Source organism: Watersipora subatra, chromosome 1 (genome assembly GCF_963576615.1).
Source record: "Watersipora subatra chromosome 1, tzWatSuba1.1, whole genome shotgun sequence".
Classification (NCBI taxonomy): domain Eukaryota; kingdom Metazoa; phylum Bryozoa; class Gymnolaemata; order Cheilostomatida; family Watersiporidae; genus Watersipora; species Watersipora subatra.
The window spans coordinates 43109076-43128897 of record NC_088708.1 but is presented as its reverse complement, the minus strand read 5'-3'; the positions used below and the strand labels follow the sequence as shown (position 1 = coordinate 43128897).

Genomic DNA, 19822 nt, shown 5'->3' with positions numbered 1-19822 from the left:
CTTCTCTGACTCGCCTCCTACTCTGAGTATGCCTCTTTCCTTGATATGCCATTCCTCACAGCCTTGCACATGTAGTATCCTATTGTACCTGTACCGTGCACCTCGGTAGACCTCTTCTCTGACTCGCCTTCTACTCTGAGTATGCCTCTTTCCTTGATATGCCACTCCTCACAGCCTTGCACATGTAGTATCCTATTGTACCTGTACCGTGCACTTCGGTAGACCTCTTCTCTGACTCGCCTCCTACTCTGAGTATGCCTCTTTCCTTGATATGCCACTCCTCACAGCCTTGTACATGTAGTATCCTATTGTACCTGTACCGTGCACTTCGGTAGACCTCTTCTCTGACTCGCCTCCTACTCTGAGTATGCCTCTTTCCTTGATATGCCACTCCTCACAGCCTTGTACATGTAGTATCCTATTGTACCTGTACCGTGCACTTCGGTAGACCTCTTCTCTGACTCGCCTTCTACTCTGAGTATGTCTCTTTCCTTGATATGCCACTCCTCACAGCCTTGCACATGTAGTATCCTATTGTACCTGTACCGTGCACTTCGGTAGACCTCTTCTCTGACTCGCCTCCTACTCTGAGTATGCCTCTTTCCTTGATATGCCACTCCTCACAGCCTTGCACATGTAGTATCCTATTGTACCTGTACCGTGCACCTCGGTAGACCTCTTCTCTGACTCGCCTTCTACTCTGAGTATGCCTCTTTCCTTGATATGCCACTCCTCACAGCCTTGCACATGTAGTATCCTATTGTACCTGTACCGTGCACTTCGGTAGACCTCTTCTCTGACTCGCCTCCTACTCTGAGTATGCCTCTTTCCTTGATATGCCACTCCTCACAGCCTTGTACATGTAGTATCCTATTGTACCTGTACCGTGCACTTCGGTAGACCTCTTCTCTGACTCGCCTCCTACTCTGAGTATGCCTCTTTCCTTGATATGCCACTCCTCACAGCCTTGTACATGTAGTATCCTATTGTACCTGTACCGTGCACTTCGGTAGACCTCTTCTCTGACTCGCCTTCTACTCTGAGTATGTCTCTTTCTTTGATATGCCACTCCTCACAGCCTTGCACATGTAGTATCCTATTGTACCTGTACCGTGCACCTCGGTAGACCTCTTCTCTGACTCGCCTTCTACTCTGAGTATGTCTCTTTCCTTGATATGCCACTCCTCACAGCCTTGCACATGTAGTATCCTATTGTACCTGTATCGTGCACCTTGGTAGACTTCTTCTCTGACTCGCCTCCTACTCTGAGTATGCCTCTTTCCTTGATATGCCTCTCCTCACAGCCTTGTACATGTAGTATCCTATTGTACCTGTATCGTGCACCTCGGTAGACCTCTTCTCTGACTCGCCTCCTACTCTGAGTATGCCTCTTTCCTTGATATGCCTCTCCTCACAGCCTTGCACATGTAGTATCCTATTGTACCTGTACCGTGCACCTCGGTAGACCTCTTCTCTGACTCGCCTTCTACTCTGAGTATGCCTCTTTCCTTGATATGCCACTCCTCAGTACACATCTCTCATCAGTATGCCACTCTCTTGACTATTTCTTTCTCCTTGGGAAACCTCTCCTAGGTAACCCTCTTATCTCTGAATGTCTCTATCTCTTTAATACGCATCTTTCCCAGTGACCCTATCTCCTGTGGAAGTGTCTTCCCTTACTACGCTTCTTTCCTTTAAAGATCCATTTTTCCTTTCTGTAACTCTTTCCTCTCCTTTTATAAACCTCTCGCAACTTAGTATTCCTTTCTACTTAGTATGCCATTCTCCAAGTCTTATCTTTTTTCTCAGTTTGCTTTTTAATGTAGGTATGCGTTTTTCTATAGTATACATTTCTTTAACTATACCTCCCTTTATTACACACGCTCTCTGATATAAAATAAGCCTGTTTCTTAAGCACATGCACCACATTTTTCTACTATTGCTCATCTAGGAGTATAAGTAGGAGTATATTTTGTATAAATCTTGTAGTCTCGCTCTTTGCATTTATAAGGTTGTAGAATATATAATGCAAATAGGTTAGATTTACAGCTGACAGGTTGGTTGCAGGTGCTTGGAGAGGATTAAGTCATTAACTCCAGTGTTTATAAGCAGCATTAAGGTTTACATAAACATGCTGCTGAAAGAAAGTCCCTCTTGCGCTGACGCGAGGAGCAGTCGCGACGACACGCGCAAAGCTCTGTGCGCTGAAATAGACGAGATCATAAGAGTTCTTCAGCTCACCAGCGCTGATGAAGAGGAGTTTGAAGGTGATGATGCCTCTGCGATTAGAAGAGCATTGGTTAGTACAATACTAGACGTACGGGTGTTACCGCACTAATGGTGATGGGGAAGAATCTGTTAACATTATGTAATGCAGCTGAGCTTTTTACTTACTAATAATCATTAAATTGCAGAACATTTGCCATTAGTTTCACATTGTTGATCTGAGGTGGTGGGAAAAATAACGGGCTAGAATTTTGTCTAACTTCTGTAAATATGTTGTCATAGTTGCTAGCCAATGCTTTGAAGTCACACCTATTATATATCTAAGTGAAGCTCAGAGACTCCTCTATTCAAATGTGTTATTAAAACACATTTGAATTTCAATTAGTTAACTGCTCAAAATTCAGACTTGTGTTGCTTGCTAGTACAAAAACTAAAAACCAGAGATCTTTCAATAAATAACATATTAAGTTTATTACGGTTTTACTATATTAAGTTTGCTATAGTTAGCTGTGAACAAAATTGGCATAAGTTTGTGGCCTTGAAAAGGGTCGCTGCACTTGGTTTAAGATCCCGTTAGACTGAACATGTCATTAGCAACTTATTTTTACATTACACTCCAAAGAACTGACATTTCTTAAGATTGTTTTTAATAACATATTTTAACATCGCTATACAAGATTAGCATGCCGTCAATTCATTGGTCAGTCGCCATAAACAATGACATTTGGAAGTACAATGAACCGTCATTTAACATGGGAGTTACATTCCAAAAATGATCCGTGATAGATGAATCTGTGAAGAAGTTGACTTTGTTTTGCTATTATTTAGTCTTGCAAAATTGATGCGAAATGCTACAATGCAAAATTGTACTATAAATTGAACCGCGAAATCAAAACCCGTTCAAGCCCCAGATTGTTTAATAAATACAATTATAGTAGTATAAATTTTTTCTTACAAACAATTATGACTTAAAAGATGTATTGTATAAGTAGAACTTTAAGACGTACAGTAGTGTTTAAAAATGACTAATATATTTATATACCTTTGTGTAAGGGTGTCGCTACTTTACACATTTTTACCTACATAGGGAGTTCTGGTCCTCATTGACTGCAATAAATGAGGGAACGCTGTTATGAATACAAGGCTGGAACATCATGGCTCACACATTTTTGCAAGCAGGAGTCAAATAATCTTTCTTGTCATCAAATCCTGATGCCTTTGCCTCCTCTTGTATGATAGAAGTATGAGAGGGCATTTTTTCTGAAATAAGCCTGCCTCTTCCATATTAAAATCTTATTCAGCTTGTATCCTCCTTCCTCAATAAATGCACTTAATTTATCATTCACGTTCTTTTCTGCTTTAGCTTTATCTGCAGAAGTAGCTTCGTGCAGTAAAACTACAAAGCATTTCATGTATTTCTAACATTGCTAGCAGCCAACTTGAGGCAGTGTGAACAACACTCTTTGATAACCCAATTCTCTTTCTCCTCACCTTTATTGTCATCAAGGTTATCACTGTTAGCAAATATTTCAAAAGGTTTTATAACTTTTACATGGATAACATTACCTTCCTGCAATTATTATTTATCCTCAAAGTTAAAGCAGACTCCATCCTTGCAATGGCCTCATTGTTGCGCTGTCACAATGATCTGTTGCGTTATCGACGCTCTTTCTCTTCTTTAGGGAGACATGGAACATAGGCACCAGCAAGCTCATGATTGGCTTAAAGATACCCAATCGCAACCCGGCGGTCTAGGTATGTAAGCTTCCTTGGCGTCTCATGATTTAATGCAAGGTTTTTGGTGGCTGTTGGTGCTCATTTTTCAGATGCTTGTGCATTTTTAGGTGCGCCGAGCCAGGTGTTTGAGGTAAGACGGCACCTCTGACTCAGCTCTGTTCACCATTGGTTATATTAGTGTGATATCATAAACTAGTTAGTTGTTATAGTCTGAGTTCTTATGCCTCTTCTATCACTTGTCTGTTAACCCGCAGCTCTTACCCGTGTTCAAGTTGGCAGGTTTTGTGGCAACTAGCAAGGCTATTTATGTTACATTTCTTGTATCCGCATTTCATATCTTAAAATCACTGACAGGGGAGCGCGCTGTGCGACAGCTGCTGGATAGTGCTCTCAGTGCTGCTGACAGATGCGCTGACCCAGAGGACGGCGACACTATTCGCAAAATAGTTGGGGATGTGAAGTCAATGGTTGATGCTTTGAATGAGCTGAAGCAGAGTGGCCAGGTGGGCACAATTTCAACCCTTATTCTGCTTAGTCGGCTTACATTACATGTCTATCATTATTGATAGCTGGATTAGACACAGTCATATGACAAACAGCTGCACCAGCTCAACTTTCTGGCATGTTCGTAGCTCTTTAGTCCGGTATAAAAATATTTCAGTCAACTAAAAATTGTAAAACTCACTTCATTGTCAATAAAGATCCATACCAAACTCGATGATTGCAATTGTATGCTTTTATGTATAACATAGACACGTGTATATGTACGTGATTTATGTATAACATAGACACAGAAAGCTTTTTTAATTATATAATTAATATACCAAACTTCATTTTGTTCATTGACTGTCAGGGTGACAGCGTTCAAGCACAGGCATTGGCTGCTGCTATAGAAGAAAAGCTAGGAGATCTCAAGTCATTGGTAGCCCGAGCTCTTACAAAGGCTGAGCGGGTTGGGAATCAATCTGCACCATCTTTGCTCACTGATTGTGTAGACCATGCTCATCACTGGCTTCGTAATCCTCAGGCCATGGACAATGGCATGGGTAATTTTAATTTTTTTCTCATGTTACAAAAAATCTTGATTTCACGAAGTTTTTCCTGTCGGTTTATTTATTTAGGCATCACACAGTTTCTGTAGTTGTATTTAACCATGTTTTTTTTTATAAATTGATAGGTTGAAATTGAGAAACTATGTGCATGTGTGTTTTTCTCTTTGAACTTGACATAAGGTCTAAATGTCGCTAGCATGACATTCATTTAAGTTGGTTGTTTTCAAGTTAAGTATGCTTATTAATAAACAGGGTCAGTTCGCAGAGAAGTTGCTCTCAAAATCTCCCAAGCTTGCGATATTGCTGCATTGTATTTTAGAGGGCAGATAGAAAGTAGTAAGTTAATGATACAATCGATTGAATTCCTTTCACTAGTAATTGTCTTGGCTCAAACATATTTGCTATGCAACTCTCAGGATTTTTATTGCGCATATCCAAATGTATTGTGTAATTAAACATGGCAGCAATTCTTAGATTAAACGTGGCAGCAATTCTTAGACTAAACATAGCAGTAATTCGTAGATTATGTTGTTTGAGGGGCCAAAAATATTTGGTTCGGTGGTCATGTATATGACTAACATTTTTTTGTAATTTTTGGCTTAATATATAACGTCAACGAAACTAATCATATGCAGAATTTGGTTCAGATGCAAGAGGTTTGAGTATTATGGATTGACCTTGAACGAATTGTTTGTTGTTGAAGGTGAGCGGGCCGTCCGTTCTGTAATAGCGGATGGGAGAGCCCTGGCCTCTTCTTTACCACCATCAGCCACAAAGGAAGAGTTGCTAAAACTGTGTGACGAGACTGATGCTTATGTCAACCAGCTTTCAGATCTCTGCCATAAGGGCATGGTAAGTACTTTCACTATCTTGAATATATGTTATAAGGGCATGGTAAGTACTTTTACTATCTTGAATATATGTCATAAGGGCATGGAAGTACTTCTAATACCTTGAATATGTGTTATATGAACATGCTAAGCACTTCTACTACCTTGAATATATGATTATACTCAGTATCCACTCAAAGCCATGTCTATACTTGTCTATTGAATATCCTTCACCCTTGGTTTTGGTGTGTCCTGAACTATTGTCATGCATGTTTCCGCTACCAGCTACGCACCCTAGACTACTTTTAGTCGAGAGTCTCTTGGGCTACTAAATGTTTTTGCCCATGTGTTAGCCTCTTGTCTACCGTCTGTCCATCACTTCTAGTGGATCAGGCCCCGATGTGTTTGCAGGGTGGCACCCCTCATGCTAAGGCTGTTGCAAGAGCTCTGGGTGATAAACTGAATGAACTTGTAAAGAGTCTGTCATCAGCCGCCGCTGAAAAGGTTTGCTTTTGCTTGTTTTATCATGTGGAAAACCTTTATAGGGTTTATGGAATTGTAGAACTGTTCTATATACTGTTTGCAATTCTTCTATGTTATTTTTATGTGTACGCTCGGTGTACGCTCTGGGTTGCTGTTTAGTTGAATTCGTACAGAACATCACGTTTTCTTTAGGTGGTGGATGACTTTCTAGATGTGGGCGGACCATTAAAAGCTCTGACAGATGCTGCTCTCGCTCCACCTGGTAAGCATGCTGATACAAGTGTTTGATGCTGACCTAAGTTATGGGTCTTTTGCTGTCTTGCTTTTGCTTATCTCTTTGTTACGTCTGAAGAGACACCTGGAAGAGAAGGCAATTTCACTTCAAGAGCCGATGCGTTTGAGAATCATTCCAACAAGCTGGCGAAGACAGCAAACCTGGCATTACAGACCTGTGGCATGCAGAGCAAGCGAGCTCAGGAAGTCATCAACTCTCTTTCAAAACAGGTTTTGTTTTTCCCCTTCATACAAAAGTCACAGCTGTCTGTGGTAGGATATTGCAGCTATAAATGTGTGCCTGCGTTCTGGCAAGTGTATACATTGTTAAGGTTTGTTTACATATGGTTTAGGCATGTGTACGCTTGTTGAAGGTATGTTTACGCATAACTAGGTAGTGTGTGTTTGCATCTGTAAGTGTTATTATGGTGTGTTTATGCAAGTTTAAGTCATGTGCCCTCGTGGTTACAGTGTGTGCACATTTGGTTTAGTCACGTGCGCACATGACCAAGGCGTGTGCACATAGCTAAAGTGCGTCTACAACTTGTCAAGTTGTGTGTAGGTGTCGCTAAAGGTTGTGTGCTCATAGTTGTGTGCTCATAGTTGGAGCATGCGACTATGAGCACACAACTTCGTAGCTGATAGCTTGGTAACTTCGTAGTAATGTTTCATATGATTCATCATATTTTCACACTTTCGCTGTCTTTGTAAGGCTTTGACCACAAATATTTGCCATTATAAGCACAGTTTATTTAGGCATAGAAAGGGTCAGCCATGCATTTTTAGTTTAAACCGTGGCAACTGCAAGAAGGTGTGCGTTTACCACTCATGTTTGACTCAAGAATGTTTTGGATAAGTTTTAGTTGAATAGAATATATACATTCTTAAGTTGATTGATCAAATCTCTGACCCCAGGTGGTGACTCTGACGCCGCAAGTGGTGAGGGCAGCACGGCTAGTTCTTGACAACTCTGGAGATGAGGCAGCTATTAGTTTCATGAATCTGGTGAAGCAGCAGTGGCTGGAGAAGACTGAGAAGATGAGGTCTCTTGTGGATGAAAGTCTAGACACGCAATCATTCATGCAGGCTTCAGGTTAGATGTCAGACGACTCCTTTCTTATTCATTTCTTCAAAGCATCGTCATGTTTGGTAGTGTGTTGGGTTGTATATCATATATTGGAGTATGTTCTGTCTTCCATCGCAAAGTGCTCTGGTTGTATTACAACAATTGTGAATGGAGCATTTCATTATACTCTGCGTTAATTCTACTATGTTTTAAATTTCTTGTCTTGTAATCATCAAACCGTCACATCGAAGAAAAGATATAGGTGATAATTAAAGTGTTTTATAAAAGGTTGTTTTATGCGGGATTCGATCTCGTCCACTATATAATTCAGTAAGGAAGGTCGCATCTGGTTTTCTGTCGTTTTAACACGCGATTTACATTACATGTACATCATTTTCTTATTCTAGGATAGAGTGTTCACATTCTGTTTTAATGCAAAAAAACTTTCTCACATCTCAGCTTTACATAAGTCAAGAATTACATCTGCTGGTAGAGACAGCTATTTTGAAAGACACAGCTGGCATCGAAGGAGCAATAGTCACGGCTGATAGACAAGCAATTGTTGACAATGCGGCAAGCATAGCCCGCAGATCCAATAGAATACTCCAAGTAGCCCAACAAGAAGTAGACAACTCTGAGGATCCAGTCTTTCAGCAGGATGTAACTAGTGCTAGCAACAGGCTGAAGTCTGGTATGTACCTGTAGAAGTTCTCTGTCTGACAACTACTTACACGATTTGTTATTAACAACAAGCAGACTGTATGGTTTCTTTAGAAATGACTTTGATGATGTAAATATCAGACAACATATTATGTTTCCCACAGATTACTGGCTAATAAGAATTACAATTGGACAGCTTAAAATATTTGCTTATCCAATTTGCTATTCCTACAGGCATTTCATGTTTCTGAAAATAGAAGTTTTATTGTATCACCAGACATGGACTGTTTTAAAGTCAAGCCTTGATTCGGTGACGAGTTTTGTTGAAATGATTTGGTTGCACTTGGAGCTCCAACCGTTCTTTTAAAAGTAAAAGCATTGTGCTTGGAGATACAATGTCCAGCTAAGCCATCATAACCAGTACAATTGCTCAGTTTCCTGGGTGTGACCTATATATGAACACCCAAAGGTTAACATCTTGCCTGGTTGACACGTCAAGAGGCCTGTATATGGCACTAGACTGCGGGTGCTTAGAGAGATGGCAGTGCAGACAAGGTGCTAGCATGGAGAGGATTAGAGTTAGACTGTGGAATCTGGACTTGAGACTGAGGAATATGATTATTGTTGTAGTTATACCGGAGATGGTGGGGAATGCTAAGACCCTTACCCTTGATCCGAGGAGCTCCAAAGCTCAGCAAGAATGGAGAGGAGCGAATGATGCTGTGAGTTGCAGAGACATATTGTTTTTAAAGAATTATTTGTGCTTAAATGCTGCACTGACTACAGAGAAGGCAATTTCTGTCTTCTCCTTTATCACAGTAATCTCTGAAAGAAGAATTGGTTAATGCTAATATTAGATGCTATTACGGCATATCATTTTTAATTACTACTGTTGAATTGAGTGCTCACATAACTGGCTAGAAGGTTAAAATTCATATGCAGTCGAATGGCATTGGAAGAACACAAGGTAATAAAGAAATTTAAGTGATCCGGTGCATGTAGAAATATTGATCGATGCCAAAGAAGGCTGGTCTGTTAAAATGAAGTGTCAACAGATCATCAGGGGCTCCTTTGCCTCACACCACAAATTGTTCTCAAGTTGACAAGGCTACTTTACAAAGTTTTTATGCGCTCAACTCATAAATATTTACTCTTCCTAAAGCTGAAATTGATGTGTTATATATGTCAAGCCCATAACTGTTAAAGTAACCGATTGGTTAATCAAACCAAATGTGTGTTTATGAGTTTCTTGGCTCATACATTTTTACTCTAAAACTTTGAACCATAGCTATAGTAAAATCAGGCTAGAACATTCATTGCAACCAGATGTTCTCTTAGTGTAGCTTCTGCTTATGCTTCCGTAATACTAGTGTAACTACTGATACACATCAATCTCTAATTAGTACTAGTTACACTTCCCTTGTTACTAGTATAACTACTGATACACATCAATCTCTAGTTAGTACTAGTTACACTTCCCTTGTTACTAGTATAACTACTGATACACATCAATCTCTAGTTAGTACTAGTTACACTTCCCTTGTTACTAGTATAACTACTGATACACATCAATCTCTAGTTAGTACTAGTTACACTTCTCTTGTTACTAGTATAACTACTGATACATATCGGTCTCTAATTATTACTAGTATACCATCTATTCTTTGAGCATGTAGGATACGATATGGATATTGTTGCAATACAGTATATCAAAGGTCCTCACTTAATATTCTCAAATGAGTTACAGATTTTTAGTTCATTGACAGTTTAAAGCAGTTATACAGTGGGTGACATCATATTTGACTATTTTCTACCTTTAGTGTCAGCTTTCTGATCAAAGATATAAAGTCCTGGGGTATGAGAGGAAATGACATCTAGCAGTAATGGTGTAATATGTTCACCATATCACAAATAATAGCACGAGTAATATTAATAGTTTACATGACAAAGTCCAACTCCTATTTGTAATGTTCCTTTGGTAAAGTTATTTCCTTCTCAGCATGTATTAATATAAAGAACAATGATACTGTTTGCCACAAGTTTCCAAAGGCTAAAGGTTGGCTTGCAACAAAAATTACATTACAGTTATTTGGAATCAAAAGATTCACCATGTCTTACACTGCTGTGTTATAGGTGCAAAATATGTAGAAATGTGATTACAAGCTCTTAAAAGCTCAAAAACGAACAAGTAATCGCAGCCACCACGCCAAACGCCGTAGGTTAGAATCTCTTTATTTTTAAGACGTACTCAACTTGCCTTGGTTATTGTTTTGACACGTGATGTTATCACGTGAAATAAATGGCTCATAAAAGGCTCAATATAAAAGGTCTCGTTGTACTAGTTTATGACAAACACTTCAGGTTCTACCAAAAAGCCCGTATCAAATATAGATGCTCGCTACTTTACAGTTTCATTTTATCTTGTCCAATCATCTAGTTGTAATCTGATCATATGACCGACACTTCCTGCCAAATGGCACGAACAATTTTTACAGCATTTTTTGACCATCACAGGTGACCAACAGGCTCCTCATGTTTATCAGTGGATGATATGCACTCCTTCAAGTAAGGTTAAAAAATTAAACGACTTTTTGCGGTAGGTTTTGAGATATCGGTGCTCAACGTGACAGCATTACAGTGATGATGAAATAAAAGCGTAATGGCAATGGACATGGTTTTATTGAATGCATGAAGTATATTTGTGAAAATATTTCACCGAATGAGGTTGCGTGAAAGTGTAAACAGAAGCCATTGTGTTCAATTAATGTACATCCCATTTGAGCCATTTGGGAAACGGATTCCGACCTACGGCCGTTTTCGTGATGGCTGCGACTATTTGTTCGTTTTTTAGCTTTCAAGAGTTTGTAATTGAATTACAATCAACGTATTTGCACAAAAATCTTCGATCTAACAACTGACGATCTTGACATGCGAAGCAAATATCATTATGAATGAACTTCATATATCAAGGTTTCACTTGGTACTATTGTAGCAATATTCTTTGCTCCATTACAGTTAATAGATTCTGTGAGAGACATTAGATCTGTAGTAGCACCGCAGCTGGAGCCATTCCCTCCACCCCTCAGCCCGTACGCTCAGGATCTCAGTTCGTACGCTCAGGGTATGGGCAGACTTAGCCTCGGTAAGCCTTACCTCTTGCCCTATTTAGTGTTTTTTATTTTCGCTTACTAAATGCATCAACTGCAGCTTTTAATTTATGTTATTTTTTGTTTTAAATTTGTTCAAGTTTAGCATAAGAGTATCTGTCCCAGAGAGTTGTGATCTAATAGCAGTGGTTCATTAGTGTCTCTTTAGGTTTTACTATCAGAACAATGGCACATGTATTGATGACTGAAAATAAGTTATCATTTTTTTTAAGTGTTCAAAATTATTTTGTGCATGTTCAATTTATTTTGTTGTTTTCAAACCTGTTACAGTTTATAGGAAATTATGAAAGGTTGATAGCATCAATAATTTATATTGCATCATCTCAGCCTTGACCATCCACCTCTCACATGTATCATCTACCTCTTACACATATCATCTACCTCTCACACATATCATCTTCCTCTCACACGTATCATTTACCTCTCACACGTATCATCTACTTCTCACACGTATCATCTACCTCTCACATGTATCATCTACCGCTCACACGTATCATCTACCTCTCACATGTATCATCTACCGCTCACACGTATCATCTACTTCTCACACGTATCATCTACCTCTCACACGTATCATCTACCTCTCGCACATATCATCTACCTCTCACATGTGTCATTTACCTCTCACACATATCATTTACCTCTCACACGTATCATCTACCTCTCACACGTATCATCTACCTTTCACACGTATCATCTACCTCTCACACGTATCATCTACCTCTCACACGTGTCATCTACCTCTCACACGTATCATCTACCTTTCACACGTATCATCTACCTCTCACACGTGTCATCTACCTCTCACACGTATCATCTACCTTTCACACGTATCATCTACCTCTCACACGTGTCATCTACCTCTCACACGTATCATCTACCTCTTACACGTATCATCTACCTCTTACACGTATCATCGGCTTCTTATTATTCACTGATTTTTCATATAACTTGACATCGCTTTATTATTCAATTCTACTTTCCAAATTTACAAATGAAAGGGGCTGTTGTAAATCATTTTTAAATTATTGTATGATCGTCGGTTAAGAGTTTATTGTCATCTGGATTACAGAAGATGAGGCGCCGCCTCGACCTCCTCTGCCTGATGAACACTCAGAGCTGTCCGCTCCTCCGAGACCCCCGCTTCCCGCAGTTGATCCTGATGCAGAGATGGAAAGAGTTTTCCAGCACCAGCCTGAAGAGAATCAACCGATTATGGTATTCCTGATTGGTCTTTGCTCATGATATTAAGCTTAGTCAAAGTTCTAAGGATGGTTTTTAAATGGCTTTATAGGTTAGATCGTTTGTACTATGATCAAAACAGAACCTTTTTGAGCATAGTAAAAATGCTCAAAAGTTCTGTTTTGAGCATTTTTATGCAAACTTCACAAAGAAAACTATTTATGAAGTTCGCATATTTTTTAATGTCAGTGTAGTTAGGGTATGCATCTGCTACATGTGCTTATCAAGAGAAAGAGATGGCCTATTGTTGGTTGTTGTAGGTGGCAGCGCATAACCTTCATGAGGAGGTCAAACACTGGGAAAGTGCTGACAATGAACTCATCACAGCTGCCAAACAGATGGCACTGCTTATGGCTAAATTGAGTGCCTTGGTTAGGTGAGGGTCGTGTTATACTTGGTTCCTTGGTCAGGTGAGGGTCGTGTTATACTTGATTCCTTGGTCAGGTGAGGACCGTGTTATACAGTGCACCCTCGAGATACGATTACCCTGATATACGATTTTTTCACCTTACGAAGTCAAACATTGTGATATCTTCACCTCGCTATACGAATTTTATTTCACTATACGAATTTGAGAAAAGTTTCGCCCGAGTTAAAATTTGGCCGTCGATGTGCTCATAACACACATCGAAATAAAAAAGACTGAAATATAGTTTTCCAAAAACATTCTTAGAACGTTTAGAAGAGACATGATGATCAACTTCTCTCATATCCGCGTGGAAAATTTCGTGTAAAATGCACAAGCGAGAGCAAATATTCATTTGTAGCGTTATTATAGCTTTTACTATAAACTTTTAAGTCAGCATACGTATATAACTACAAGTATCTACATTTAATTCGTTATCTATGGAATCTGAGACCGATACAAACGTTCCAAAACGAAGGAAAATTGATTTCTATGTCAACAAAGTTGGATGTCGTAAATAAAAAGAAGGGACCCGTATTATCAACATTGTCAAGGAATATGATCGCAACCAATCAGCATTTGCAATTATTGTTAAAACAAGAACTCCATTAAAGCAAGCACAAGAAAGAGCTTCCGACTGAAGATTTGAATGAGCTAGGTCATGCACGCAATCAGCATTCAAAAGGAGCAACCATTTAGTAAAGGCGAAGATGTAGAAGATACAGAAAACCCCACATTCGCAGAAATATTTTAAGTGTTTAATTTATTGATGTGGACTGGTACATTAAAACAATGCATGTATAATATATATTATTTATCTCTTGTGTGGCATGTTTTTCATAGTTTATTCATTTTATTTGTTTCCATTTGATTTTGTTTTATTCTCTTGTTTAACCATGTCTTTGCATATGGGCTTGATATCTTCTACGTGAATACAATTCATCGTATGTATGTATGTAACTCATATAACTAGCTACTCAGGATAGTTGACGCATCCACATTACTTTCTGGAACTTGCTAAAGCCCTGTCCCCCCGAAGGTATAAATACGTACAAAGTTTGTATGTATGGTTACATTGATTCTTGTGCACATTTCATACAAGACAAACTACTGTTCCATATTCTCTGGATCCTTTTACAAGCGCTAGCTAGCAATTTTCTGCATTGCACCATCAATTTTTTCGTAGAAAAGGTAAAAGAATTGGACAGGAATGGACAACTTCTTTTAGCCTGCTAAAAAATTCCAATTCATTACGTTTTAAATTTATTTTCAAGTGTACAGCACCATAATTAGCATTGATACGCTTTTGCCTCATCTCTGCTTTACTCGCTACATGTACCAGCTAAAGCCACGTTACTCCAAAGGTATGTACGCCCTGTATAGAAAATAAAATTTTATTTTTCTTTTCGGTAGCCATTAAATAGTCAAGTGTGCGAGGGGCCGCTTTCTATAACTGCATCGCTCGGCCTTATTGATTTAGATTAAAAAAGGTTTCCAACAGATAGGCTAAAGTTTATAGTGAAAGTGAAGATAGGAACTGCTGATGGATAAAATTTCGTGATAAAAAGTTGATACATACTAAAACTTAGTTTTAAGTGTAGGTTTAGCAAGCTAAACTTACTTGAAGTGAATTCAAAGTTTATGTTATGCGTACCTTTTGAAGGCAAGAACTCCTTACCGTACGTACTGCATTTGGCACACATTATAATTTTGCGTTTTATTGCAGATCATAACCATTAAAATACACTAAATACAATACAGTTACTGTAGGTAACTATAATTACTAAAGTTAACATACTATTTTGTTGCTAATTGTCAATATGTACACATTTTTATAAAAAAATTGACAATTTTTACCAGGGGGTGTCTGCATTGTTTAATTACAATGGTCTGTATACCCCGATATACAAACTTTTCGCCATACGATGCCAACCCTGGAACGAATTAACATCGTATCTCGAGGGTGCACTGTACTTGGTTCCTTGGTTAGGTGAGGGCTGCGTTATAACTGCTTCCTTGGTTAGGCCAGGGCTGTGTTATACAGAGCACCCCAAGTTATGATGTCCCTGTTTTGCGGTTCTTTCGCCTTGCAATGGGAACATGTTTTTTTCAACCCCGAGTTACAGAACTTTTCTCGCCATACGATATCAATAAAAATGTTTCTGGAAATTCAAGTTTGTCAGTCGGGTACTAATTACATTGGAATCACGAATATGCCGATATGCTATTCACCAACATTTCTCTCTCAACGCCTGAAAGAGGTACGATGTTTGCTCTCTCTCAGCTCAGCATTCTTCATGTTTTGTAAATGCTTGATACTGTGTGAATAAAATGAAAATTAGTGAGAGGAAACATTTATTGTACATTTTAGGGTTTGATATAATATTTACTGTAAACTTTAATTCGTTATATGCACTTAACTTTCTAACTAAGTGTATAACATTAGTTCGTTAGCCATTGGTTCTGATAATGGTTGATTATTGATATTGAGATCGATAATGGTGTTGAAGGAAGACGGTTAGAAAATGATTTTATTGCAATAAAAATTTTATTGCAGATGATAACCACTAAATACACTAATTACTGTAGGTAATGTGCTATACTTGGTTAATTGGTTAGGTGAGGGCCATGTTAAACTTTACTGGCAAAGCGTAGAGCACATGGCTGCTTTCACAGCTCAATATAATGCTGAAGAATTGACGGCTCTGGAAGTGTACTTAACAACAAGAGTGTCTTAAGGTTTTTTCGGATATTTTAGTGAGTGATGTTAGATATTGGTTCTGTTTTATCAGTCATTGTGGATGCTCTTAATACTAGCTATAATCCTGTAGAGGTGAGAGTGGCTCCAAGAAGGAGCTCATTGACACGGCTCGAGCTATAGCAGAGCACTCAGCAGTTGTGACAAAGCTAGCTAAGGGACTTGCTGCTGAATGCACAGACAAGCGCATGAGGACGGTGAGTGCCCTGCTGACAAGCAGATAGCCATTTGCTGGCTGCATGTCTGAATATTTAGTGACACCGGAGTATGTCTGTTGCACAATTAACTAGCTAATTGTCATTTGCAGAGTTTATTGCAATTCTGCGAGAGAATTCCAACTATTGGCACTCAGCTCAAAATCTTGTCTACTGTCAAGGCCACGATGCTTGGGTCACAAGGTCAGTCGATATTAATGCTCTACTGTATAGTTGAGCTAGAGCTCTGCCTGTATATTTGTGTATAACAGCCTAATTCTTTATCAAAGGTTCACAGGTCGAACTACACAGCTGCATGAACTTTGAGTTGAATTTCAGTTGGATTTGGCTAAAAAATTCAATCATCTGGAAAATTCTAGTTTTTTTTGCAAGTGATTTACTGGCAAAGACTGGAATATGTGTTCAATTTCCATCCACAGACCAGTAGTACAGACTGTAAAAAGCTCTCAGAAATAAGATACTTGATGAAAAAGGCATACAATACTAGCACTAGTCACCCTTGTGAGTGTAGCTGACTACTCCAGTATCATCAGTACTAGTATTAACTAACTAGCTAGCTATAACTAATTATAATGGAAATTTCTTCGCGTGCAAGATGTTTCAATTTTCTTGCCAATATTCACAAACCCAAGAAGAATATGTCACCTGGTTTACAACCTCATTCTGCCAGGTGAGAGGAGAAATTCTTAAACACAAAAATTATATTCTACAAATTCTTTGAGTTGTATCTTTCATATGATTATGCCTCGAAATCTCGACTGTGGATTGAATTTTTTGTAAATTTTACTAGCGCACCAAGTTTGGATACACATGGTAGAAAGACAGGCTGTTAAAGTCATCGATTAAATGCAATTAATACTTGGATATATACAGCTTAAATAATTATATGGCCGTAATCAATACTTCATGTTGTGTTCTACGGCCTGTAGATGCATAGCACAAATAATTAAGTTCAATTGATTCTTTTTTATTAATACGTTTTAAAGCAATTCTAGCAAATCCCTCACTTCAATGAAATTAAGGAAACAAGGGTGGGACATTACATTAGGCAAGGGAAAATAAGTCAATGTTTAAAGAAATTATGATAATGATCTGGGTGCAGTTAAATTAGAATCATCATCTCGTAATTTCACAAAAGATTTTTGCAGATCATCCATTGCTGAATGTATACAAGGACATTTCAAGGTCATATTGGTGTACCAGCTCAGTTTGGTAACAGTTACTAGTAGCTCGAGTTGGTTATATGAAAATGTGTAGTGTCATAGGGTTCGTCTTTACATCAAATATTATTATTTCAAATAGCTTTCAACAAACAGTGGAAACAGGTTTGACAGCTTAGCTGCAATATTGCTTGAAAGCATTTGATGCAAATAGCTATACGCTGATCTTTATATGTGACTTTCATTGGTGTGACAGTTGACTTCATCAGTATAACAATAGTTTGTAACCTGAAGTCTTGAGCTAAACTCTTTACAGCTGTGCCCCTCGTCATCAGGTCTTATTAGGTTCTGTTAGAGTTTGTTATTTCTCATATACTCTTTTCTCTATTACTTTTAGAGTCGAGTAAGTATGCTCATGTTGTGTTTTGTACCTCACTCGGTATTAGCTCTGTAAATCTCTTCACCTGACTGTCAGTGATAGTCAAGTGACAGCTGTCAGTGATAATGCAGTGACATATGTCAGTGATAGTGCAGTGTCAGCTATCAGTGATAGCTGTCAGTGATAGTGCTGTGTCAGCTGTCAGTGATGCTGCAGTGACAGCTGTCAGTGATAGTCCAGTGTCAGCTGTCAGTAATGTTGCAGTGTCAGCTGTCAGTAATACTGCAGTGTCAGCTGTCAGTGATACTGCAGTGTCAGCTGTCAGTGATGCTGCTGTGACAGACAGGGCTTAGAGCTTTTCCAGTTTGTTGAATAGCTTATGCCTAACACCCTCACTACACGTTTCTTTTCTAACCATGATGGTGGAAGAACCTTTCATTATGAATTCGTATGTTTTTTTTCGGATCACGTTCTATAACGATGAGATTGTGATGTTGAAGCTGTGAAGCATTTTCTGCAGCACATAGGCTTGAAGACAGGTGTGGTGTTTCACAAAGGTTAGGGAAACCACAGATTAACTTTGTGTGAAGCTTTCTAACAGAAGGGTTGAATATTGTGTTTGCCGTGGTGTGTAGATAAGGATAAGTTTGGAGATAAAGAACAGAGGCTAGTTCACATCTACCCTCTACTCCTTACCTCTAGCTTGTCTCAAACTTCACAACTTTATTCTCTTTTAACATGAATATCATAGCGCTTCCCTGGTCTGCCATGCCAACTCTTCCTAATAACCGTACATTGTTAAATGTCTCCTTATTAGTTCAGTCTGCTTGTATCATTTCCTTTGTCCGGCCTGCTTGCGTGTGAATGTTTTCAGTTAACTGTTATAGTTCATTCTACAGTTCAGACATTTAGCTGTACAACATGTTTTCGTTTCAATATCTTTCTGAAGGTGTTTTAAGGATGGGCAAGGTCCATACTCGAGCCATTCAACCTCAAAAAGAGGTGTGACTGCACCAGAGTGTACGCATTTAACAAATGTGTATGGTACACACAGTGTACTTGAATACGTTGTAACTTATTTGTGGAATAACTTTCAATCATTCGATACGGTTGCACCCAAACAGAATCGCAGCTCTATCATAATCACAAACCGTATTCACTGTACATGTAGCTCCACGTATGTAACCACATTTTAACCCATCAAACTAAAAAATCTACATTGTTGACGGTGCACATGGCAGAGCTGGTTGTTTATAAACATAAAAACATATATAAACATAAAAATAACATAATATTCATCACAAAGACAAAATTATACCACTAATATGTAATTATCATTGTGTGGTTAATGACTTTAGACTTTACAAGTAAGTATTGCTAAAGGATTGAAGTCAATCTCATGTCATTACCTACCATTTCGAGCCACATTACATGTGTATCTTAATCTAAACATTTCTAAAGTCACCCAAGTGTATTGCTTCGAAAATTTCAATTTTATCAAATTTCAAACGTTAAAATAACATACTCAAAGCCTCCTGGTTTTAGTTGCATCAGAAATATCAAAACCACCGAATATTTCGCTACGCCCCCCCCCCCTCCCCATATAGAGTATTGCCCAAGTATCTATTAAGGTTGGTAGTCAGTAGTGTTTGAATGTATCATTCCGGAACAGCAGACCAAGGGAGGCAAATCTAAATATAGTTTTAATATAAAACCCCACTATGAACTTCATTACTTGATGAAGTTGGGAAATTCCTGTGTCACATCTCCTTCAATAGAAGCATTCATTTTATTTGCCAGCTTCAGAATAGTATCTTATGTGTTCTAGTGTACCAACCATTAATATCTTATGTGTTCCGCTGTAGCAACCAATAATAATTTATGTGTTTCAGTGTAGCAGCCAATGGAATTTAATTGTGTTCCAGTGTAGCAACCTACACTGGACATACTGACTATATTACTATATAACACTAGTACTGACAATATTGCTATATAACACTAGTACTGACTATATTACTATATAACACTAGTACTGACTATATTACTATATAACACTAGTACTGACTATATTACTATATAACACTAGTACTGACTATATTACTATACCGTAAGTCCTTATGCTCAATCCGCGCGGCTTGTCGTTGGGCGCGGCTTCTGGTTCAAGGTCA

General features: G+C 38.6%; 1 protein-coding gene across 1 annotated transcript in view; it reads left to right on the top strand.

Moving 5' to 3' along the window:
* LOC137388568 (vinculin-like) overlaps positions 1–19822 on the top strand; it is a 45692-nt gene that overhangs the window by 24131 nt on the left and 1739 nt on the right. The window contains exons 6-21 of the mRNA XM_068075072.1: positions 2068–2299; positions 3909–3981; positions 4318–4466; positions 4817–5009; positions 5719–5867; positions 6257–6349; positions 6521–6590; positions 6681–6832; positions 7517–7694; positions 8161–8358; positions 8958–9049; positions 11343–11469; positions 12567–12712; positions 12997–13112; positions 15974–16097; positions 16208–16298. Coding sequence (XP_067931173.1) covers positions 2068–2299; positions 3909–3981; positions 4318–4466; positions 4817–5009; positions 5719–5867; positions 6257–6349; positions 6521–6590; positions 6681–6832; positions 7517–7694; positions 8161–8358; positions 8958–9049; positions 11343–11469; positions 12567–12712; positions 12997–13112; positions 15974–16097; positions 16208–16298 — 2183 coding nt within the window. The remainder of the gene's footprint in view (positions 1–2067; positions 2300–3908; positions 3982–4317; positions 4467–4816; positions 5010–5718; positions 5868–6256; positions 6350–6520; positions 6591–6680; positions 6833–7516; positions 7695–8160; positions 8359–8957; positions 9050–11342; positions 11470–12566; positions 12713–12996; positions 13113–15973; positions 16098–16207; positions 16299–19822) is intronic.